Below are 26577 nucleotides of genomic sequence, written 5' to 3' on the forward strand. Positions count from 1 at the left end.
ATTTGTATCAAGCGTAGCATTCTCTTCCAGCGGGAGATAAAGGACAAATAGGCACTCAGACAAGAAAAAGAGAGAAAAGAAAAAACGATTATGCCCTCGGTCCTACAGTACAAACACCATTTTATATCAGCTAGATTTCTCGATAGAGAGAGAGAAAGAGGGAAAACACACATTTGCAGTCGGTTTTGTTTGCCATTACCGTAGTACTAGTGTAGAGCGTAGAGTTTCATTTCCAACTTCTTGCGACCAGAATGGTTCTAATTAAAGTCCTTCAAGCCCTTGTTCATCAAATCATCATAAATAGCCGCATGTGGTGATGTGAACGGAGCCGAAATTGCTTCATCGTATAGCCTGTCTATTAGACTTTGCCAAACACCTCTTGCCGAGCGGCCGAAACCAATAACAAACACCTTCTCGCGTAAAACCACCCTCCAACCAAACAGAGAATGCATGGCAACAATCGAACGGCAATGCTCTCGTGGGATTTCTTCGAGATTCTTTGCGAATGTTTTTCCCGCACTTGAGGAACATTTCTCATCCGCAGTTCAACTGGGTAGGTGTGCTCATCAACCGTTGCCTGGTTCGCTGCTTCACTCCCATCCAGCAGGGTGGGTTCTTACACTGGTGGTAAAAGTTTTTTAATAAACTCAAAGGCTGCCTGCCACTGATCTCCGCCCGCGTGCGCTTCGTACACGCACGGACCGAAATGGGCAAACCATCACTTTTCTCATTAAATCTTGCGCCGCAAAAGGCATCGGCAAAACTTTTCCTCTTCCGGTTTTACTACTTAACCTTTGTATGCCCGAATCTTACTGTGCTGCATCAGGGTGGGATGGTTGGTTAAGGATGGTCACTAAAGTGGTTAGCTGAGGATTGGAGTTTCTGCGCAGTGTTTATTGCTCGCAATTGAGGAGCGGGTGAACGAATGGACTGTGGATTCTTTCGCTAGTTATTCGTGAAAGAATTTGACCCTGCCCTTTGCCGTTGATGATATTTATGCGTTGTCTCTATTTGGCAAAAGATGAAAAATGACTACATACCTTACTGTTCTCTTCCCTCCCTTGCCGTTAGTAAGGCACCGTTTTATGCAAAACTTATCTCTTTCTGAAATTGCTCACTGCAAAAACCAAACAACAAACTACATTTAATCCAACTACTCGCTTGTCTGTGGCCGTGGCTTCAACGTTATGTGTTGGCAGCAAATGCAAAACATCGCGATTCGTTTCTATCACCCAGAAAAAATGTTAAAATATCCTAAATTCAACCATCTCTACCAATCCTTTCCCAATTCCTGTTTGATCATCATATGAGTACCACGTGTAACGCAAAAAAAAAACAACACACCAAACAACTACAGTTGCATACCAACAAACAGTATGAAGCTCTCGCACTCTGTCGTTACTGGTTAAGCTGCAAATATTTTCTTAACTCGGTTTGTTCACAATACATGCAACTTTGAAATGCACTTCACGCACTAGTAATTTTATATGGTTCGTGCCAAAAAAATAAGACAAAAATGTTTCTGACTTCAAGGGCAATCAAAAATGATTTCAAAACTATCGTTTCTTCAAATCAAAAAGTGTCGATTTAAATGATTTGTTATCCACACCTAACGCATTCCAGTTCAAAAAAACATTGCGAGCAATGGCTTATGTTTCAAAGAAGCTAAATAACATTTTAATTGTGTCATCAAACAAATAGTTCGCACATAACTCACTTCAAATCTATTTTCGAGACAAACAAAAACTAACAAAAACTATAAACATTAAATGAAACATAAAATATAAGGTCATTTCTACAAGATAGACGTAACTAAAGAATGGGCAAGTAAATATATTTGCATTGATAAACGTTATATCTACGCGTGAGTTGGTAAATTTGTTAAACATATAATCAAAAACAAATTGCAATATTAATATCTTATACATGCTTCAGCGCAGAGTGAATCAAATCACAGATGTAACATGAATGTAAAAAAACTATTATGCTTTTAAAATGCAAAAAAGACACAATAATGTTGGATCAGTAAACGTTTTCAATAACAACCCTCAAAAGAAATCTCCCAGATTGTGACCCTCCATCTGCTTTAATGCAATTGTGGCAAGTTCAACAGAGCTTTTGCTCGACAAATGCTCTAATGATTGCACAAAATGCGGTTCTCAATATTTCAATAATTTACGCTAACAGTAAAACACCATTGTTTGCACTGTGCATCACAAACTTACGGCTTACGGTAACATCATTAAAAAGGCGTTATGCTATAATCGCAGAATGTAACCATTATCTGCACCCCTGCTCTCCAAAATGAGACGCAACGAAAAGTACATTGAAAACAACGAAATGAAACAAAACGATTAAAAACAAATCCCGGCAAAGATTATCCATAGTGGGACAATAATCTTAGCTACTAAGTTCAAACTCAAGGAGGAACAGTTTCTTGTACGTTCTGAAGACAACCCTTTCTTAGTCTTTCTTAGTCGTCAAAGCGAGTGATTTAGTCTGTAGGACAGTTTGTTGAGTGAGCGTGAAGTAAGAGTGATAGTTTGCCGTTTGTTACATGTTTTTCATTCTTAAACTTAGGACCTATCTATCGGTTCGTGCTCACGAATCAACGAGTACAAGGCGTCCTCGGGCCGATTGTTAATTTTAATTCATTTTTTATTTGGTTTTTAGTTTCGTGAACATAATTTTTTCCGTTAGAGCTCCAGTATTAGCATTGATAACTAACACAATTTACATTTACGAACTAGTACTTAAGCTAAGTTTAAGCTAACACGATGTAACGTAGTGCTTGATTGCAGCTGCTGCGGAGCAGATTTCCGGAACGTAACTGATCCCGCACGAAAAGCGGCGCAAGGTGAGAAAAGGATTTAAACACTCGCACAAAAAAGAAGCAACGAAAAAACAAACGCTTGCTCCCAGGTAAGTGGTAACAGAAATAGTGTCAATTCCTGCCCAGTATTTCGCACCAGCAGCAGCTTCAGAGCGTGTACATCCCTGATGCGTGATGTGCGAAGTATAAAGTCACACCGGAAATCACTCCAGCAACAAGCACTCGCGGCTAGACAACACAATCAAAATCAAAAGCCCGGATTTCGGATTTTAAATCAACCTCTCATGAGCGGTCAAATTGGTAGCGCGATATCAATTTGCCTAGCAAAGCAAGTGATACATGTGGTGTGATATGGAACTAGATTTTTTATACAATACGCTTTATTCCATTTTCGTAATTATCGAAACACTCGTTTCCTAGAATAGAGTTAACTCGTGTGTTATATGCAGTGTGCGTGAGTTTGAAGTGTTTCCGATTTGTCATTGAATAGATACGCTATTCAATTGTTGATCATACAGTACCATATCCGTTTGAAATTAGCTATAGAGTGTTTTTTTTATATTTTTTTTCTACAGTAGTTAATACATACATATCGATGATATGAGTTTGATCTTCGATCCGAACCAATTAGTTTGCGATGAGCGCATTGAACTAGCCAAGACAGAAAACAACGAACGAAACCAAAACTATACTATTAGATATAAATTAGGTTAATATACAAAATAGTAGCTTATAGCAAATCATTTTTGACACTGTTTGATATATCGGTAGTTTATAGCTTTACTACACTATATAGTCCATTAACTTCAGAGTGTGCGTGTGTTTGTATGCGTGTGCGCGTGGTTACATATGTGTGCTGATAGTTTCGTTGTCGCTCTAGGAGGGACGCATTTCATCTCTCGTTCCGAGCGCGCCCTGGCTGGCGTGGTGGACAAAATGTGGGTGTGAACGTGATTCCGGGATCCTTACCTGTTTCTTCAAATTTTGAATAGTTTCGTCACAAAACCAAGCGAAAATGAAATTGTTGCCAGTGAAAGCAAAAGCAGACCTCCCCCCGCCCCCCTTTTTCCTTTAAATTGTGTTAAAAGCCCTCATTCAACGCCTAGACGTGTGTGTTCCTTTGTGTAAACGAAATCTCAAAACCGTAGTGTCGTTGCTGTGTTTAATTTGAATAGAGTTTCGTTTTTCTGTTTGTTTTTGATATCCATTTTCATCCAGCTCAAGCTCATCCCATTCGTTTTCTTTTTCTGATCGAATCCAAAGCAGCAGCTCGTTCATAGTGTTCTAGATGCAGTTACTCCTTGTGTTTTCCGTTTGATGTTCAATTTATGTATACTGGATGTAGTGTCGCTTTGCTATTTAAATAACAATACCAACATGTTTCGTTTGCCAGTTAGCCTACCGCTGTGTTACGATCGATCATGTCTGTCAGCTTTCAGCTGCTACAGAACACATTCCACCCGTCGTTATCCTGTGATGATTGAAGTTTTGCTTAAGCTCGTAAGAGTTATGAAGCGAACGGCTGATTCAATGTTTTACGCCATCGTTTATCGTTTAGTCCTTCGTTCCATTTCTGTTTTGCGGAACAAAACCGAACGCAAGCAGAAAAGCAGCTCTCCCATATTTGTAAAAGATTTTCGTTTTGTTTTGTTTTCCTTTTTGTCTCTCAACCAAATTGGTAACAAAAACAAAACCCCTTTTTTCACTAGCAGGTGTCTAAACGTAGCGTTCTTTTTTTCGTTTTCTGCATTTTTAGATTTTATGTGGTCGCTGGGGACATTACCTGATGGTAAGAAAATTTAAATTTCTCTCTTTAATACTACCAAACAAACTCTTCCTACAGTTCTTTCTTCCTATTCTATGCAATTGTCGAAACCGAGCAAACTTAAGCAAAATACATATAGAACAAATCAAAGAATCTTCCGTGTGCACGGTACATTGAATTAAACAAAAAAAAAAGCTAGACGAAAAGCAATTGGAAACATAATATGTAGCAAAAACTGAAATTATTTAGCTGTCTCTTCAATCTCCTAAAGCATAATACCATTACAAAATCATATCAGATAAACAATCAATGGAAAAAGGTTTTAATTTTTCTTACTATCAAACTATCCACACACAAAAACAAAAAACAGCGAACATTTTCAACTGATGACAAAATATGTTTCCCTTTTTTTGTTGTTGAAAATACTAACTTTACGTTTTTATCGCTTCTGTTCAACTGCTGCCAAATACTGCAGCACTCACGCTGTCAATAACATTGTCTCCATTTGGTTTGTCATCATCATGAAAAGAACAAACACCAATTTTAAATTCATTTACACACATTTCATTTGCTAGCTCACATCAATATGTAATTTTCCAAAATGTTTATTGTTCTCGATGTGTGCCATATATTTTTTTGAAATGTAAAATCAACAACATTTTATTATATGTGCTTTTAATGGTTTTATGTTATTGCTATCTTTGAATATTTAAATGGTTTGCCTCTTTGAAATGGCCGTTATGGTTTATTGACTCTAATCGGGCATGCCGTACATTACAAGTTAAGATACATGTATGATGCGTGCAGACATGTGCACTTGACGTTGTTCTTTTCATTTTATTAAACCAAACTGTTTTTTTTATAGTACTCCCTTCAACAATATGTTATTACCATATGCTTGCACTTTCAACTTCCTTTAACCCACTGGATTTTGTATTTCTACAGGACAGAAGATTACAAAATTGCTAGAATACATATCTCACACTCACCTTACAGTGTAGCTTGTTCTTAATGTTCGCTAGCTGTTAATATTATCTTCCTTTTCCTCCTCAACCTTCAATATATTTCAGTTTGTTTTTTTTTATATAGTTGTGATAGTTTATTTTGAATATTCGGCCACTTATCCTAAACTACATAGAAAACGTTTTTGCAAAATAATCATTTCCTTCTGCAAATATTCGTACGTGCTTAAGTATTTGCGTAACACTGGCAAACCCTTGCGGGAAGAAATCAACGACGAAATGACAGTATTGTTTCTTTTATCACATTCAATCAAAGATTCTGTTCGCTCCACACAATGGCAAAGAGTGTAAGTATGCATCAAAACTGATTAGACACAGAAAAAATCGACGAACGAAGTGGGACAAGATATTGTTTAGTGTTTGTACTGCAGCTGCATCATTCACTCAGCTATGTGTAGATACGTTAATTGATTGACTACATAAATAACATGCTAGATACATATAGTAATGTCTGAGTGATACCTGATACAAGATTGATTTATTCATCTTTATATATTTTTATTTACATGAATCATAATGACATCAGTATGTAGATTTTAGATATACAAATAATAACTAGACATGATTTTGCACAGCGTTCCGAGGACTAAGTGAACAACTTTAGGTTAAAATTGCTAGTTTCTTTCATCCTTTTTTGTAGAAATAATCAGAATAGATACAGTAAATAACAATCTAGCATTCTTTAATGTAAACAAGGGATCGTCTGCAAGGCTGTTCTATATTCTGTCAATTATAGAATGAACCAAAACTATTGATCTTTGTAAGGCTATTCCAAAGAGGAATGTCATATCATAAGCGCACAGCAACAAAGGATTAAAAGGATTAAAGTATTAAAACATTATTCAAATCTAGGAAGCAGGTAACCAAAACATATGTCATACATGACTGTCAAACAGTATTGTTAAAAGCATTGCAACATCTAAACTCAAACAGGACATTTTCTGAATCTAATTAAAAATTGATGCATACAACAACATGTCCACTCGTTGATTTCATCTGTGCATCTGTTTGTGCTTGTGTAATTGCGTCGTCTCAGTTTTGCTAATATTGTTTTTCCATTTCTCAATGTCCCTTGTTTTCGATTTCCTCTATCGAAGCTATCTATCGAACTCGCAAACAATCAACTACCGTCCATATGATCCCACCCAACTTTAACACTTGAACAGATTTAACACGGAAGAATGCGTTTTCGCTCTCTTAATTATACTCACAGCTGCACAATAAAAATAATTGCTAATGAATGTTTTCTCTTTCTTTCCATCCCTTTCTTTCCCTTTTTTCCTTTGTTTCTTTCTTTTCTCTCTCGCTCTCTGTCTTTCCCTACCATTTTCCTTCTCTACTGTTTCACAGGTTTCCCCGCTGCCGCGTACGCTGCGTACGCAGCCGGCCGTGGCTTTTCCGGCTACCCGAGCTTTGGACTACCGTACCCAACAGGTAACCTTAACTTGGCGAGTTTGCACGCACACTTAACAGGCAACCATCACCTGCACCACCACAACCATCACAACACTCCTTCCCACTCGACCTCCTCCTCCGCCGGTGGCGGGGGCAACCCGTCCACGGCGGCGGCGGCCACCGCTGCTGCCGCTGCTGCGGCTGCTGCGGCCGCCGCCGCCTCGCTCCACCATCATCACCATCCATTGCTATCCGCGTCCGGTGCGTCCGTACCGTCCTGCCATCCGCTGCACCACCACCACCACCATCACCATCCGTTCGAACACTTGGGGCACCTGTTGGCGCACCACCACCCGGGGGCGACGGCTGCAGCTGCTGCGGCAGCGGCCGCTGCAGCCACGCACCACACCCACCACTCACTGCAATTGTGAATGCAGCCGAAGGCGCGTCCTCCGGCGACGACGCTTGCCCACTCGGTTGCCCTTAACACTGCTTGCACCGTTGTTAAGTCCGCCGCATCCACCAACACGGTTACGGAGACACCGTCCGATGCGGCCGCCGCCGAACAGCTGGCGGGTGGCACTGACACAAACTCATCCACCCCTGGTCTGCCGTCTGCCGTTGAGTGTCAAGACAATCCGGCTGCAGACGTGGACACGGTCAGCCGGGCGCTTGCCACCAAGGCTACTTCAAGCACCCGTCCAAGGGAGGGACGCAATCGAACCAAATGACGAGCAGCAATGTTAGCGAACGGCGCCGGGACGAATCGTGTCGGGCCGTTCTGCTGTGACATCGCCACAATCGATCGCTGTTGCATTTGGTGCGATCAGCAGTTGTGCTGTGACTGCTATCGCTAGATTTGTCGGGAAATGGCGCACATTTGCTTTGCCTGCCCACTTTTACAAACGATCCTGTGTGTAGGGATCACTTTGCACTTCGTCCACTTTGAGGGAGATAGAATCAAAAATTTCAAATCTATTGACTTAATTGCCGCTTGGGTGGGAAATGCTAATGAAATGAACCGTTCCAGTATTAAGTTAACAGTATTGCACACCAGTCAATTTAACGTTGAAAGCAAGTTGCTGGTTTAATCAGCAATGAATGAATTTAATGCAAACACGTCCGTTGGTACGCGAAATGGTACATTTAGGCAATAAATTAAATATTAAAAACTAAAATATTATCAATTTGCCGTTGCAAGCCTCTTAGACCTCTCAGTAATAATACAAAATATTGAAATAGTCAAACATTTGCTCTCAGTAATAATACAAACTATTGAAATAGTCAAACAATTGCATCTAAACAACTCAATAGTCAAACTAGTTACCAGTTACTTCAGCTAACTTTTAGAAACATTGAACCTCTTAGCCCTGGAAATAATACCGAGGATACCGATAATGCAAAATATAGCATCACAGTTTAGGGCTTTCTAACTGTCTGTAGCTTTGGAAAGGTTAATTCGTACATAAAACATCTTCACTTTAGCTCGCCGCTGTTGCTGCACGCATAATGTGTATCAGATATGTAGCTTTAAATATTTAACTAATCTCTTCTTAAAGGCAAGAAGTATATAAAACAGATAAAACTATAGATAGCACAATTTTAGATATCGCAGTATCCGTACCAGCACAGTGTAGACAATATTATTTAATCAACGTACAAGGAAAGCATTTGAATGGTACCAGTTGTTCTGTAGAATCAGCTAGCTGGCAGCTAGGTTTGCAACATTAAATGATAACTATAACGAACTTTTCAACCCATTTAAACTGAGAAGAATTGAAAAGGCTTAGAAAAGTTTAAAAAAAAAGTTCATTTATATATTTTGTATCGCACAAGCACCGGTGCACAGTTTCCTTTTGTATTAACATCGGTTGAAACAGCCATTTCATCGTACCTTTCTTTTACTTTGGGCACAAAAATGGTGCTACCATTTCCACACAAAGTATCCTTTCCATTCGCATCGAGCTTATCTCGTAACTACACACCACTGACCACGCGCGTGGTGACGCGATTATTTCGTACTCCAAACAAAACGCGCATTAGAATGACATTTTGGTTTTGCGCCTGACCAGTCCGGTGTGGGTTTTTTATTTTTTATTTTTGCGTCCCTCCCAACGGGATTTATAGAAAATAAAAACATCTCCCCAGCCTCTCACTCTTTGTAACCGGTACCCGATACCTGTGTAATGAGGAGCGGACAAAATGCTGGATCATTTCGACGATGACATAATACATTTTTCCCCGAAATGATTATAAATTTTCACACTCGGCCTAATGCCGAGAGTCCCGGGAAGGGTAGCGATGCCTGATAGAGGCTAACGGGCAGTCAATAACAGCAACAAAAAAAGGACATAGAACCTAAATGCTCTCTACACGCTATCACCAGTCCGCAGCCATCGCCACCATACAGCGTTAGAAACTGTTGACAGGTATATTTTATATTAAGCTTTCACTCCACCATCGCTCCACCCTGGGCTGTGAATGGGTGACAAAAAAGAAGATCAAAACAAACAGTGCCACCCACTGTCGGTGCAAAATCTATCGCACCTAGCCGGCCGATACGTGTGGCACGATAAAGCCATTCGAGCTGCGGGCAGAGGGTGTGGTTTGTAACGCAAACATTTACATAATTCATAAAGTGATTATAATGCGCTGCGTTGGTTGGGGGGTGAAACTAGGACATCCACGGGCGTGCGTATGTGTATGTTTGTTTTCCTGTGACACTTTCGCGTAAATCCGATATGGTAAACACACACACACACACCCGGGCACACAGGCTGTGAATTACACCCGAAACAGTTTCAAGAAAAGGCGTGTCCTTGCGATTGAACGCTTTCAGCAAGATTGTTGGTTACTATTTTTACAACCAACTTCCTAGTGCCGGCCGTGCTTTCTTTTCAAAGCCCCTACGCCTAGAAATCCGCTCAGTATGGGCGTTTGTGTGTGTGTGTGTGTGTGTGGTGTGTGTGTGTGTGTGTGTGGTGTGTGTGTGTGTGTGTGTGTGTGTGTGTGTGTGTGTGTGTGTGTGTTGTGTGTGTGTGTGGTGTGTGTGTGTGTGTGTGTGGTGTGTGTGTGTGTGTGTGTGTGTGTGTGTGTGTGTGTGTGTGTGTGTGTGTGTGTGTGTGTGTGTGTGTGTGTGTGTGTGAGGTGCAAATGAGCGTGTCATATATTATATCATAAAATAAACATCCACTTCAAGCGTGTGACAAAAACACACACAGCTAGAGCCCCACACAAGCTAGACGAGTGCGAAAATATGGGAAAGCTTGACAGGAAACTAATAACACCGCAAATCGGTTCAGTCGCCGTCGTCGTCCCACTCTCGGCATTAAGGGGCGTAAAGTTTATCACCATAAATTTACATATAATAACTGACGCGCGGGCGTAGCAGCGACCGTGAAACTAGCTGACTTACGCTGTAACGGTTGTAGAAATCGGTTACCGGAAGACTGCTATGCCTGATAATAAATTGAATTTCATCACCCAGCGGATCAGGGATGACGTTTTTTGTGTAGTTCACTGCTCGCAAGGTAAAACGTACCTCTTGATGGTAGTGTAGTACCTTGCACGAGTACTTATGTACTAATGTACGCTATGGGCCGGATGGAACTCCTTACGTCCTTTTCATGTCAATCAACACACTGGAGACAGTATGGCGGGAAGATGGCGGGGGATTTGTCTCTTTGTTTATCTTCCATCAAGCGCAAATCACAATCATTATCACCTGTCTTGGTTAATCAAAGTTTGGAACCAGAGTGAGGTCTACGCGAAAGCGATAGTTGAACAGTGTGAGGAGTTTGATTGATGGAGATAATTTATGTACCAAACATTTGATTTTTTGCAGAAGTTTTACAGTAAAATGTCAAATGGATTAGCTAAAGCTGATAAGTTACTGAATTTCACTGACATCCTCACGTTCTGCAGTATTGGGGAAAAACTGAAGGAAATATCTATTCTTGAAATTGTTCCCTATCGGAAGTCATAGTACGAGTGACCAATATTGGTGATCTCAACACAGTACCTTCATCTGGAACAGTCACATTTATTAAAAGAGGGACTATTCCACGGCTTAACTCTGCTAAGTTCTACTCTTAGATTTGTTACAAAATTTCAACCGGCCACCATATCCATGAAGATGAGATAATATCCCAGAAAAGGTTTCCCCACCAATCGCTAAAACCTTCAAAGCCACCAATGACCAGTACTCTTCATTACACCTATCTGTCATTTTACTATCGCACGGTCTCGATACCCCAAAAGTCCGGACGACAGGCGAGTTCCTATGCATAGGAAATTACCCCGTCCATACCAAACGACGAGCACCCATCGTGAGGGTTTCGGGCGGTCCAGCCGATGTTTACTCGCCACTACCGGAACACCAATATAGTCAACGTCACCTTCGTAACAACTTCTCCTCCGGAGCAACGGTTCCCAAAACGGGCAAAGCTGGACAAAAAGATTCCCAACGGACCACCGCATCTCGTACCGTGTGTGTGTGTGCGATAATTGAGTTGGCGAGCAAACACTTTCACCTTCCCCGGTGCTGCCCGGTTGTTTAACCGAACCGAGCTGCGGCGATGATATGATTTATAGGAAAACCCGTTCCTTCCCGTTCGCGGATATGCGCTTCGAGCATTGGCTGGTGGAAGCTAGCGTCTTTATCCGGCCCACCACCGGCCCCAGTGCCGAGATTGCAATGGCGGCTGGCCCCCGGGTAGCTTAAGGTGTGGATTTGCATTTTAATTAGAGGTAGTTAACGCTCGGGTCGGCTGGCTGGTCCCACTCCAGCGGGAACGCTTGTGACGGTTTGATAGTTTTCCGGGGCGTAAACATGAAACTCGCCTCCGCCAACGTCAGCACCTAGCGCGCCGCTTTGCGTTATCGAACGCCTTGTTCTTGGTCAATGGGGGGGTGGGGGGCAAGACTCTCGCCTCACGCTAGCGCACAGCGAATCCGCTGCCAGCTGCTGTCGGTAGGTGTGTATGTGTTTGTGGTGTGTAGAGAAGTTTTCCCGCAAAACGCCTTTCAAGCTTGGCGAGCACTTGGAACGGCGTTTCACGATACCTGCTGGCACATTTCGCTAAGCACCGCTTGGCTCTTGGTCGAACGGCCCGCACCACGACCCACGTTCCACCGGTTGGGTTGAAGTTTTATGAGCATTGTTAGCGAAACGATTTCGAGCCGAGTGGTTTCAGGTTAAGTATTTTTAATGGACTATGAACCTTTACATGGTTCTCAGCACTAGTAGCAGCAGCAGCCGCAGCACCGTCTAAGTACATGTGAGATAGTTCCTCTTTGGCAGGACGTTTATAATCGTTGTTAAAATGCAACCCAGCAGGCGCGGTATGCGATGTAACGGTCAGGCTAGGAAAGTAGTACCAGCCACCAACATTACCGCCACCACCATTAGGGGCAGGACAGGAAAATTAAAATAAAAAAAAAAACACATGCACACACCAGCAACCGTGCCGTAGTCCCCCCCCCCCCCCCCAACGAAACACCACCCCGTTAAAAGCGGCAGTAATAGGATGTTAGTTTTCATTTCAATCAGATAAGCTAATTGAGCAATTAAGCGCGCCCGTTTGAAAGGCGACTGAGTGCTTCAGATCGTAAGCAGCACTGGACACTATCGCCAGTTGGTTTTGTAACTTACATGCATCGCATTTGTAGTTTTATTTACGAATTTATGTATGCACAATTTCTTGAGCAGAACATTAAACGGCGCCCCTTTCGTCTGGCACATGAACTTTCATCTTTGGCAGCGTCAAAAGTCAATTAACGCATTCTTCAACTATGAAACGCTGTGCAAATGCAAATGCACTGAAAGAGGAAGACGGCAGGCCACGGCACTACATAAGCTGCCGTTCTTTATGGCGAAAGTGAATGCCATCTTGCTGCCAGTCTAAAACAAGCATCCCAGCGCTGCCGCCCTCACCGAATGAAGTCATTCGGATGCATCGCGACTGTCGCGTTTCGACTTTCAGGCACGATCCACACGACACCGCCGGTCGAAACGGTTCCCACTGCGGAACCCACTGTGGAAGGAAACCACGTACGAGACCGCGGAATCTATTGCTGTCGAGCCTTATCTAGCCTCCACTGGGCTGGTGGCACCGGGCGGTGGTTGCCGGGAGGACCACCGCCTGGCTGTTTTGTTCGTAGCCAAAAATTGCTTGTAATAAAGAACGCCCTTTGCCACTAGTGCTTTTGCCACTATCTCGGTGTGTGCGGTGTACGGTTTTTGGTTTCAAGGGAGCATATGCCATGTTACGGGCGCTTCTTATATGTTAATGTGCGTTCACCGTAAATGGGTTTTATTGTTCCAACCAGACAGTTAAGTTGTCGAGCGAATGGACGGCACATTTCGGGAGAGCACAGCAAAAAGGTTCAAGGCTTACGATGGGATTTTTTTTACTTTGTTTCTTTTATTGTTTTAGTATACTGTTATGGAACAGCTCTTTTACTTCGATTTATGTTTGCATCGCGTTTGTTCGAGTTCCTGTTTTGGTTGCTTAATATTGTTTTTCCTTTTTTGTGAGTGTGTGTGTGTGAACCTACAGTAGTTTAGTGTGTTTAGCCGTTACCATCCTTACCAGCGTTTTGGTTTGTTTTGTTTTCTGTGTTGCTGTTTTGTTATCTCATGTTCGTTTGCCATATTTTTCAATGTTTCAATTTTTCTCTTTTTCTCTTTCTTTTTTCCTTTCTTTTCTTTCACCTTTCTATTCCTTTCGGTTTTTTTCTCTATTGTCTTCGGCGCATTACTACGTCACGTATCCATCACTTTCACTCTGTAACTGAAACCGAAACTTCTGCACTCTCGCACTGTCGCCTCGTTCTATCTGTCTGTCCTTCGATTTACCGTGACCGGGACGCCACAGGTGTAATGGGGGTCATGCCCGAGAACCGTATCATCATGGGCGACTATCTCAGTATGGGTCCGTCGACGTCATCGTCCTAAGCACGTTCGTCCAAGAGCACGTTGCGGGTTGAGATTGGGGAATTTCACATGGGAAGAACAGCAGGATAACTAACAAGCAACTAAGCCGTTCACCATCTAATAACGAAAAAGGACAAACATTAATAGCACAGCAATAAACAATCCATAGCAAAGAATTATATACTTAATCACAAGGATCTGTAAAGATACACAACGACAAGGGCACACACACACATTTTTGAAACCAAACAAACCGTTTTAAATAAGCTTTCAAAAACATGTTTCACCAAGGCGTACTGGTCAGTTTAAATAAATTATACTTTTAAACATAAATCAAACTGCTTTCCTTTATTACCTCACTACAGTGCGGTTGTGTGTGCTTTGGGGTTTGTTAACAGCCGTTACACCGAGCTGCCCGCAGCACAGCCCCGTTTGCACCAAGCGGCACCACCGCATAATGAAGCGCACCTCAAATACGTTTCAATCAATAAAATAAATACAAAACACCATGCCACCCCAAACTATGCAAATGCACGCGCGCGCTAAGTATGTTAGTACGGGTTCGAGCGGCCTCGTCGATCCAAAAAAAGGGCACTCTTGGAAAAACATTAGATTTATCACGCCGGGCAGAGCTACTGCCACCGTGCACCACCAGGTCGACCGTCGACCAGGTCGATTGGAAATTGGGGTGGTTTTTACCCCTCCCTTCCCCTTCCAACATTCCTTTACGCCCTCGCCAAACAGTTCCCTGAAATGCGCAAACACATTTGCGCTCGGCCGGCACTGCTCACGTACCGATTTTCCACAAACATGGAAATCGGAGCTAATCCACTCACGGAATCGATAACGCAAATTAAGTCATTACGGGTTGCTGGCAATTGGCAATTTGCATTTCGATCTCCGATTGGGCCCCGGCCACTGTGCGTGTATGCGTTGACTGCGTACACATGGAATTCCAGTTGAGCAGCTGTGTGTGTATGTGTGTTTTAAGTGAAGGTGTTTGTGCTTTGATTTGAGCCATTCTTCCTTAATAAAGCGGGAGTCGTGTGTGTGTCGTTATTGCACGAAACTCGAACGCAGCAAAGTGTTGAGTTTTACACTTTTACGATGACGAACGGAGGTTCCGAACGCTTTAAGTTTGGAGCGATTCAAGCCCGCTTTGGCTTGTAATTTCGAGCCCGCGCGATTGATCTGCGGTAATTTATCCCATCCCAAATCAGTATGCACCTCTCGACCATTGCACTCACGTACGCTCGGTGCAACGATGCACGTTGTTAATGGTCGGCAAACTACATCACATCTAATCCGTGAGCCGTACGGGGTAGGGCAAGTGGCAAGATAATGTTGTCCCACTTTCGGGACGGGCGGACCGAGGGCGAGGCAAGTGCGAATGCATTTTAAATGATGTTTTTGGTTTGAGGGTAAATTAACATTTTCATTACAAATTCTAACATCGTGATGAATACCGGTCATCATTACCAGGCGTTGGCCTGCGAGGCGAAAATTTGCCTACCGGGTGGAGAGTGTGTGTGTGTGTGTGGATGGGAAATGCAATGACAGGGGACGTAGCGGGAGAAATGCAAGTGCTGAGTGAATTCGAATTGGTGGTCGAATGGGAATGATGCTGCACATTTACGGCATGAATAATAAATGTTGGCTGATCGAAATAATTCACCATACGAAGCGAACAATCATGTATCGGTTGCTGTGGCTAGAGCAGGGCCGAGTGTGTCGAACACCGGACACACACACACACACGCACTGTAACCGGTTGGAATGTTGGTTTGCCGCTGCGTAAAGACCAAGTACACGGAAGTAAAATTTAATGTGTACCTTTGCACAGTGCAGTTGTTCTAGTACATTATATTGGTTGAAATATTGGTGGAGAAAGGGCGTTTCAACATATTTTTTTTGCCGTTGCATTGTGTTGGGTGGGGGGTTTCAATGGTGGTAAATTAAATTATTCTATTTGATAATTGCTCAAATAATCAAACAAACAAATAATCTATTTGTTGCAAGCCAAATGGTGCCAATCGTTCCAAATTCCCTATCAAAGTTTTCCTTACTTCATTCCCACCGTCCCTCTGCTTCATACCTTACACTAACACTAACTTTCACTGTATGAATAACTGTTGGCATGTCCACCTCGTTGTTCCGAGCTGTGTTGGGTGAAATCAGATTATACCAACCAAAAAACAGAAATCGCTACGTTAATGACACTCCTGGCAATGCATATTGCAATAATTAATCATTCAATACACCTTCAACATAAAACACGATGGATCGGAAAGCTGATCACGCCTCACCTCTCACCATGTAGGGTGCGTTCGTTTTTATTTTGCCTTATTTTTCGTGAAACCTTTCCGATCAAAGGCAAGAAAAGGGTTTAATCTCAACCACATAACGTTCATATAATGTAAAAAAAATGCAATAGTGTTACCAAACGAATGAAAGATAATAGAAAAAATTGGAATTGGCAGCCCTAAGCAATTAGCGAACAAAGCAAAGTTTTAATGAGAAAGTAAAACAAAACTTCGCACCAATCAACAAACAAACAGAAAACAAACACTTCCCCCAAAAGAAACAAAACCGCTTTGCAAATCCGTTGGTGTGAATAAATGAAAATGAATGAATACATAAATAAATTGCAACCGCGCACACATCAGGCCGGTGTCGATTGCTGTACCGCGCAAAGCTTCTTTCCACGCCCACAACAAACGCATTTTAATAGCTGGTCAGACGATTTTTTGATACTATTTTGCTGTTTGTCCGTTTGATATGAAAATAAGTACGTACGCACCAGCGAAAAAACGTAAAACATGCAACAACAAAAAAAAAAGAAAGCCCGCGTTAAAACAGGATGTGCCTTTTTATTTGCAGATTTTCAAATAAATTTTCGCATCCGTTTGCCCGCGGTCCGCGCAGGGAATTGGTAACGCGTAACAACATTGAAAGAGTGCGAGAAAAAGAGAGATAGAGATAAAACTGTGTCCAATCCTTCCAATTCCAGTCCCCCAATCATGGTGCTGGCATAGTAGCTGGCAACCACAAAACCATCCCCTCCGTCCCCGGAAGCTGGCCGGGGGTTAGCCCTTGATCATTAATGCATGACCACCGGTCCGGTTGGCCTTACCTAACCTTTTACACCCGAATCTGACCGATTTTGCCTGAACCATTTCATTGCACATTACGCTCCCAGTTGATGCGTTTTGTTCTCTCTTTCTGGTCTCGCAAGCCACTGCTTGGTGCACGAAATGATCCACCGTTGATGAAACGGACGATCCTGGGCAGGGTGGAGTGTGGCTGGAGGCCTAGTTATCATGCTTTTTCTCCCATATGAATATTTAATTTATTCCAACGAGATTCTCGCTAAATGTGGAGAAACGGAAAAGGTTTTTTTGGGAAGGTGGTAGGATCGGTTAGCACCACAACAACACCGTAGCCGAAAAGTGCAGTGGTGAAAGTAATTGGGCGCAATTAAAAATTAACATGCTGCTTCGCAGTGGCATGATCTGTTTCGTTATCATTGATTGGTTTGGTGCATGATTTTATTTTTTACAAATATTTAAAGTAGTTAAAAAAAGGATAATAATCTATGACCTTGTTATTGATTGGCGTAATTCACTGTCAACAGCTTCGGTTAGACGAATGATGTTACAATAAGCCGTAATAAAATAAATGAGCAAGCGTTAAAGCACAAAACTGTTGTGGAAGAATTCAAATTTGGGAGATTTTATAAGAGAAAGAGAACAAAAAAACAATGTAAGCAACGCATCGATCTCGATTTTGCACTAGTAATTGTTCAAAAAACACGAACCTTGGCTTGGCACAGAATTGGCACAAACAAGCTATTAAATCTTTTATCACGAACTCATGAACCTGTCCTATAAATCGAACAAATCAATGTAATAATATAAAATGCCAGAAACAAAAATACTACTAATAAGCTTACCGTAACAATGCATAACGAAAGAGAAAGAATCAGAAACAAATGCAACAATTTTACATCATGTTTAGGAACACGGCTAGATTGGCCTTATTTTCTGCTAACACTGAACGAAATGTATAATCAATTTCTCGTACCGTACGCTTACACGCTGAAAAAAAGAAACGCAAAAAAGATAAAAGATAACCAACAACGAAAATGCAACAAACACACAAAACGGGGAAGAAGAGAAGAAAAACCATAACAAAGACACAGCAAAACAAAAAAAAACACACACACAAAATGCCAAAAAATTATGAAAACTGCAATTAAATATCAAAGTTAAACAGAAAAACAGCAGCAGCTACATTTGTTTGCCAAATGTTAAATGTAAAACACACGCCAAAAAGATATTCCAAGTGTGGATGATGTTTCATTCAATTCGATTGGTGTTACTATTTTCGCGGCAGGACAAAACGTTAGCAAATGGACGCTTGAATTAATTAAAACCAGTTTGAATGTTGCGTAGTCTTTTTCGGAAAACTTCCCTTTTTAATGTGAGTCAAAATTATCCATTCTCTAACCCTCCCCCTTCTTTGCTTTCCATACCTGGTTTAATCGTGTCTGTGCCGTCGGCCAGATGTTAGCACTAAATTAAACTTTCCATCCCCGCTGCCACCACTTCAAGATGTACCCCGCATGCTCCAGAGCGCGGGCTAGAACGCGGGAGAACATGGGCCTGCCTCCTGCCTAACATTGTTAGACAAGCCGAGTAATTTCCTCTACTGATGAAAAACGCGCACATTCCGGAAAGTGTCAGCCGATGTTGCCCGTATCCTTGCGGATGCTCCGGATACATCTGACGGAGTGGTTGTGTGTGTGTATGCGGTTTTCCGTCTAAACGCTGTCATGAATCAAATTTTTGGCGCTTATTCTCGCCACCACCAACGACCGACCTTCGAGGGCCTGTCGAGCGCTTGTTCGACATCGTGGCAAACCGGGGCAGCATACACACGGGTGCTGCTGCTGCTGCTGCTTCGACTGATTACGACATGTGTCGCAAAAATGTCATTAGAGCCCCTGCCTTACCCCTCCCCTTTGCCGTCTTGTAGAAGGCGATGGATGCTAGTATTCTAAAAGGGCAAGCCACACGATCCTACATCAACCGGTTGACTTTCTCGCTTTGCTGACACCTGACCATACGTACTGTGTATGTATGTGTGTGTGTGTGAGTGTTTGGGTGAGAACGGCAGCATTTTCGCTTAACGGTGCCATCGTACCCTTGTTCAAACATTGACATTTATCCTGAATCGTTCTAATTACTATCCACCCTTTCTTATATCACCCGCCATCATTATGCGAGGTTAGGCCCGAGGCAATCGTGTTCACAAGCACACCGACACCGGCATGTGAGACAGCATGTACAGGGTGAAGAAGCCAAATCCAACCGTCATTAACGATCAGAAAAAAAACAGATAAAACAATGTACGGTAATACAAGCGATATGAAAGTTCATCTATTCGATCGAACAAAGCTCTACGTTCTATATTGCTTTTTAAAATGGCCAACAATTCAAAAGAAAAACGTAAGAAAAAGAAAACACTAATTTAATAACTATTTAAATCCCTTCATCGGAAAATAGAGCGAAAAAAAGCACAACCTTTCAAAATATGTGTCCTACTCTAAGTGACACATTTCGGTCAGTTCGATGCATAACTTTGATATCTCTTTTGTGGTAAAAGAGTACCCATATAAAGCCCCCGGGCATTTCCGAGCCTTCCAAAAAGGGTGCTGGGCAAGCAAACAAACATAAACAAAAAATGACACAAACTTAAGACAAAACCATCCCCCAGAGAGCAGCGCCATGCCCAAAACCAAAAAATCCCCTTGTCATCACTAATAACCGACACCAGGGCAGGCAAGGGCTGGCACGCTCCGCCCGTTTTGGCCTATATTTCCCCTTTTTTGAAACGCGAACATTTTCGTTTTGTAGAGAGTGCGATACTTATAGAAACGTAAAAACAAAAGCCACTCTTTTTGTGTGCGCTTCTTTAAGGACAGCGCTGGCAGAGGTAAAACTGTCATACCCAAATTTATGTTGTCCAAGATTATTGTTGACACTTTATTTATTTTTTAGTCCCATGATTGTAGGTAACTCACGCTGTATCCCACATCTTGTTTTGAAATGTTCAATCTAACATGACAAGGGACAATACCTTCGATTATGATTGCACGAGCAAAAAGGGGGAGAGAGAGAGATAGATAGAAAAACAAAAACGAAAAACTCCCACTGAACGAAGGATGCATGGTTTTGTTTATTTTTTTATTTAAATTGATTCACTTCGTTGGGCCTTCCCCCCAAAAAAAAAGTAAAACGTCCGGAATGATTTACTTGCGTTTGAGATGGGATTCGGCCTTCATTCACAGGTTTGATAAACTTGTAACGTCTGCCGGAACGCTGGGGTTCATTGTTGTTCGTTGGAAGATGGGCGAAATTTAATTATATCCATCGTAACACACACGCACTCGCCTGCATCAGATTATATTGACAGGTGCGATCGCAAGACAGTCAATTTCATTCTAAAGGCCCTTCATTACAAGCAGCTCGAGTCGGCCGGCTCGAAACCATCTGCCGGTGCCGGCCCCGTTACTTAATATTTTCCAAAACTGATCCCCTATCCCCGCCTGGCGACCGTGTGCTGACACATAAATCGCGTAACCGTTCCAGCCCGGTGTGCTTCATTACAGCATATCATCAAGCCCACCTCGGGCTTCTGTTCGGTCGCTTATGCGAGCGCACGGGCGAATGTTACGCAATGTGAGCACGCTCGAATCGAGCATTTGCATTTTTCTCGAGCCAACGATGAAGCGATGCGCTAAAGCAGGAAGCACTCCCAGCACACATGCACAGACCCACAGCCTCCCGCTGCTTCGTGTAACCCCATTTTTGTTGGCACTTTTGTCAGCCACATACCGCGCACATCGCTGTTCATGCCGGCGCACTGGCGCAGCATCGACGAGCCAACAAACAGCGCCAATCGGCGGAGATGAAATATTGAAACGTTCGACGTGGCGTTTGCACGACAGCAGTTCCGGTTCCCATCGTTTGTGTAACATCTTTGCTCCTATCTTATCCCGTCGCTCTCGCCCATTTTGTTGCGCTCAAAATAAGAAGCATCGCGGCAGAACTTTTCCCGAAACGGGGGATGAGTCTGTGTGCGCGGCTGTACAGGCTTGCGTAATTACGTCGAAATTCGATGAAATATTGATGCCACGTCAGGGGTAGTAAGCTGGCACCTCGCTGCTGGTGATAGGCTCCAGAAAGGAGGAGCGAGGGAGAGGTGCGACCAGGTATCCGTCATTTCGCCGAACTTTGCCTCTGCCTAATGCTTCATCAAAACCTTCAAGCACATGGCCCCTTCTCCGCAACAGCCTGGAGTGAAGTTTTGCCCCAAACCGTCGCTCTCTTACCGAGTCTTTTTTTATATATATATATATATATATATGTGTGTGTGTGTGTGTGTGGTGTGTGTGTTGGTGTGTGTGTGTGTGTGTGTGTGTGTGTGTGTGTGTGTGTGTGTGTGTGTGTGTGTGTGTGTGTGTGTGTGTGTGTGTGTGTGTGTGTGTCTGTGAGGGTTGGAGAAATTCCAGTAGTTTTATGTGCCCCCCCCCCCCCCCCCCCCCCCGTTCATCCGCACGTTACACCACAATATGATTCCGAGTGTTCAATACTTGTGGCTCGGTGGAAAGTTTAAGATTCCCATCCTGTCGGGTTTCAGGCCACGAATCGGATTACTCAATTCGCGGCCAGCAAAACATCACCTGCCCTGCTGTGCTATTCATCGCTGCCAAGCACACCTACCCCATCGTCGGCGGCGAAGGCAAATTGTTTGCCAAAGAAAGAAGCGATTCTTTTCCACCGCTTCTTTACGCGCAAGTGCGCCATAAGCCACCAGGCGCCTCCATTTCAGCTTTAGCTGGTTTGCGGGCAACACTGCTGCATGGCTTGAAGTTGCTGGATGGATGAGAGAGTTTAGTTTTTCCTCTTTTATTTATCCATAACCCAACTCCACCTGCTGATATATATGCGTTCTGTGTGTGAGGGTGGTGCACAGCGGGAGATCATTAATATAATGAGCAAAATTGTACGTTTCGGCGGCGGGAAAGTGCTCACGGTTCGCATGAGGTTGGATGGTGCAACACGGTAACGAAGCGCTGTAAACGATACACGGTGAAAACTAGCTAGATAAATAAAGTTGTACGATTTACGAGATTTTTGATGAGCATATTACGCAGATTCTTTGTCGATTTTTCGAACCGAACCGCTCGACGGATTAGCTTCATCGAGAAAGTTGTTCGTACGAGGGATGGAAAACAGGTTCTTTGCGGCCACTGTCGGCAAACAAGCTGGATAGTAAAAAGTGTATCTTTTGGCAACAGACACGATAACCTCCAATGTGAATATTGTTTGCTTATTTTTCATTTGTTCATAGATTCGTATTGAACTCCTTCTCATCCTCATTATATGATTATTTTATTGATTTTATTTTAAAACGTATGCGCTTCATACGATTTATATTATTGTTAGCATTACTATTGAATAAGCATTCAAACAACGCACTCAAGCTCAACGAAGTTTATCAATCTTCCCTTCAATCGTCCATTTGCTATTCGGTGTATCAGAATCAAATTGACTTTCTTTTCTGGCTTTCGCTGGGTATAATATCATTGAGAATTGCTTTCGTTTTCGCACACACACAAGCTTGTTTATGAATTTGATACAGTTCATTTCCGTCGCTTTTCGTGAGGCAATGGAAGCGGCTCCATTGTTTGGCTGCATCGAAACGTCGGAGCGAATCGTCGGTATCAAACAAAGTCTGTCAATCGGTTGCAAGCACAGACCATGGGCTTTCTGCACATTGTGCAATGTGCAATGGGTTGGACGACAGCTCAACCAAAACTTCGTTCACACGCATCGAATCGAACCCTTCACCCGTCGTCCTTGGCTGTCATGCATATTTCTATAGCCCCCGTTTGAAAGGAAGGAAACTAAAATTCTAACACATCAGCGTCACAAAAAATAAACGGTTAAGGGTACGGGTATGCAAAACTACAACTGGAAAACCTATCTATGTATGAAGTTTCGCGTCTCTTCGCTTGCCAACCGTCTCAAAATAAAATATGTTTCTCTTGTCAACTGAGGGTTTAAACTTTTTTCCGCAAACGTACCATATTGCGTTGCTGTTTGCTTCGCTCAAACAGTGCGATTTTTCATTTCCGCTTCATTCGTTGTTGTCAAAAATGTATGAGAAAAGTTTTCATCGTTATATGTGGAGAACTAATAAAAACATATCATGTAAATAAATATTCAAAACACAAATAAAATAATAAATCGAAGCCAAAGAAAGAAGCCGTTTAGTGCAAACAGACACTAAAATAATTTAGCAATCCTCAAGAAGAAGAGCACAGTTATAAACAGTAAAGGAAACAAGAGGACTTAGACAACCGAATCGGGGTTACATACAAAAACCGCTCATTAGCCGATCCTTACTAGTGTCACCGATCGGAGCAATCCTTAGCCTCGTAAGTGTAAAGTGCTTTACAAGACTGAGTTTGGTTACTTTCCATCTTAAAATCATTAGCTAGGCGATACTAGAACCGAAACGACCCACCCGCCTTCGCTTCAGTATTTATGGATAGCGAAGCGATAGCCAATCTAGAACTGTGTGTGCGTGCGTGTGCGTGTGTGTGTGTTGTGGGTTATAGAAACATAGTTTATAGCGATAAGTAAAACGAATCGAGCGGCTGTGTGGCGTGTGCCTTAACAAGCGTGTTGTTGTTTTTAAATTAGAATAGAGATAAACTTTTACTTTTAATTCGCTGCCAATTCCGTCATCGTATTTCATAGCCGTCAGTAATGGCAGACACATAAAATATGTGTGTGTGTGTCATACTTCAGCTAAATCATACTGCATTTACGATTGAGTGTGTGTTTGTGCGTGTGTTTGAAGTGTGAATCTCATTAACCGGTTGTAACAAATAGATCTCATTTTTGGGAGAAAACATCAATTCTAGTTTTTGTAGGCGAGATTGGAGCTCATTTTACATAAATTCTTATAAATTTTTGTGTTTCTGTGTGAGTGTGTGGATTTTCTTTCGAGTGTCTCTTTTTGCTTTATCTAAATATATAAAAACAAATCGATTTTTTGTGCGTGTGTCTTCTTCTATCGTTAGACTGGTTTAGCAAACAGAAACATTCAATCTACAGCGAGAGTAACTGCTGATACATATTAGCAATACACACTACACAACACAACAACCAACTCAATCTAGAATAGCTCAACACTTAGTAGCGTTTTCTGATGTACTAAATTTTATCAATTTTCATTTACAAACCTTTAGAATAGTCGTTACTTGCGTTGAGTTTTATTTTAATCCAGACAAAATCTTAGAGCGTGGTGTTACAGTTTATTTGTCATTCGCATACAAAAACAATTATAGAACAACACCAAAACAAAGAAGAGACGTTTTCCAAAGATTTGAACAGAAAACCGTAGTTTATGTTGAACATTTTACCAACAAAAAAAAACCGAGAGCAAATGTGTTTTACTAGTAACAGTCAATTGGTTAAATGTAAATGGTACCTAAACATTAAAAACAAACCCAATGTATGTTCCTCCCACGTGTGGTTGAAGTTCGAACAACGATTGGTTTTGGTTTTGATAGCAAAAACAAACAGAAAAGATGTGATTTTTTTTTCTTCTTGCTATCATCTGTAGATTACTTACACACTATACCAAACTGTTCAATACGGAGCGCCGTTTGTCCGTAGGATTTAGCTGCCATTAGCAGTAACTTTGTTTACATTTAATACGTAATAAATATTTAAAAAAGAGAGTTTAAATATACATACAGCACAATTTCGCCATTTAGCGTAGGGAGTTTTGTTACGTTTATTTAAATAATGGGTTTTTGTTGAACTGAAAAAAAACACACATAACGAACCGTATATTTAGTTGTTTTACCATACATAGCCCCATGTACTGCGTCGTACGGAAAAAACGCCCCTGTTCAATCCGTCCTGTCTTGTTTTTGATGCAGCAAGTAGCTAGAAAACTTACTACGTAGTACAAGTGTAAAAAGAGGGAACATCTAAAAGTCGAACGTACGTCAACAGTTACCCTTGAACAGTGTCCAGTTGTGTTCCATCGTTCTGAAAGTTATGTTTTTGCAGCCATCAAGACCACGCACCATTTGAAAGGTGTTCAAAATGATGTACCAAAATGGGATGCAAACACCATTTGCAACTTAGTCCGTGTTTTTTTTTAAATTCCCGTATAATGTCTACTCTACAATTTGGGCATCGTTATTGTTGCCCTCCTTTTTTCGGCAGCTCATTGTTGTTTTCGTTTTGTTTATTTTTTTAATCAAAATTTCTGCCCATATGTCACGGTTTGACGCTGCTCGAACTTACCAGAGTGCGTGACCGGTAGCAATTGAACACCCTTCGGCGAGGGTGCAAACCGTTTCGCACTTCGTTCGACAGTTAACAGTGTGAAGTGAAAGGAACCTCCCCTTTGCTATTCGTGAATGTTGACGTACCCTCCGCAACTTGGCGTATGGTGTCTTGGTTGATATTGAAACTTACGGTGCGATAAACTTAAATTATGGCGCTTGGTTAACAATTTGAAATAACTGTTTAAAAAATAGCGCGTTTTGCAGCCGAACAACACGCACTTTTCCTAATGAGGCAGCCGCCTGCTTGCCCAATCTCTGCACGTCAACAATTAAACAAACCGAAACTAACAAGCACACAACACACAAACTTGGCAGGAGCATTTTTTCTGCCCCCATTTCCAATCCACCTTTGCCTTTCCTGTTGCCCGGCGTCTTGTTGCTTTCAATTTGTTTTTTCATTTGGAAAATCCGCATCGCACAGTGTTTAAAAAACTTTCGCCTACTAATTTATGGCGCTTTCCCGTGTTTGCCAACGCTACGCCAAAAGCAAATAACAAAAAGAGCCAACCTACCCCGGGGGGTGGAAAAACGGGGACCCAGCCCCAGCGCAGGAAATCATTCGTTCGAAACTAATTTCTGCTCCCATTTCCATCGCTCCCGCCTGCTTGCGTCGTGCGCCTTAAAGCGAGAATGATTCTCCTCGATTCGATGGCACAAAACTTAACCGTAGCCAATGAGCAGTAAACGAATTACATTAAGTATATTAAAATTATTTTCCTTTTGTCGCACTTGGGCTAAACAACAGACGCGCACCTCCTGCGTCCATTTTTCTTCGCCTCTTTTTTTTTTGCCGTGATTGAGCAAAAGAGAAGAAAAAAAATCCCCCACGCTCCCAAGATATCACGCGCCCCAACGGCAACGTGGACGACGACGACAACAACAAACAAATAAAGAAAAATAGTACGCAAACAGGCGGCTGGGTGGCATTCAATTGTGCCGATTTGTGCCGTTTTTTTCCTTCATTCCTCCTCCACTCACACGCACACATTCCGAAGACACATACGACTGTCTAACGGGGCGACACGGCGACAAAACATAACTTTGAACCAACTTATCTTGGGACCGAATGCACGTACACAAACAAGTTCAAATGGTTGAGAAAGAAAAAAAGGCACAAACACGAATCCACAACCACCCACCGGCCTCCCACTACCGTTGGGTGTTGCAGGCAGCGTTGCAAAA

General features: G+C 42.3%; 1 protein-coding gene across 17 annotated transcripts in view; it reads left to right on the plus strand.

The window, feature by feature from the left end:
* The window catches only part of LOC121592988 (RNA-binding protein Musashi homolog Rbp6), a 621310-nt gene that overhangs the window by 585396 nt on the left and 9337 nt on the right, over positions 1-26577 (plus strand). For 15 of the 17 annotated variants that reach the window (XM_041914978.1, XM_041914980.1, XM_041914982.1 and 12 more), the window contains 2 exons: positions 4590-4622; positions 6971-7054. In XM_041914978.1, coding sequence (XP_041770912.1) covers positions 4590-4622; positions 6971-7054 — 117 coding nt within the window. Of the gene's footprint in view, positions 1-4589; positions 4623-6970; positions 7055-13893; positions 18126-26577 lie in introns of those variants that run through there. The other 2 variants (XM_041914986.1, XM_041914975.1) reach the window with 2 other exon arrangements.

The sequence above is a fragment of the Anopheles merus genome, chromosome 2L (genome assembly GCF_017562075.2).
Source record: "Anopheles merus strain MAF chromosome 2L, AmerM5.1, whole genome shotgun sequence".
NCBI classification, from domain to species: domain Eukaryota; kingdom Metazoa; phylum Arthropoda; class Insecta; order Diptera; family Culicidae; genus Anopheles; species Anopheles merus.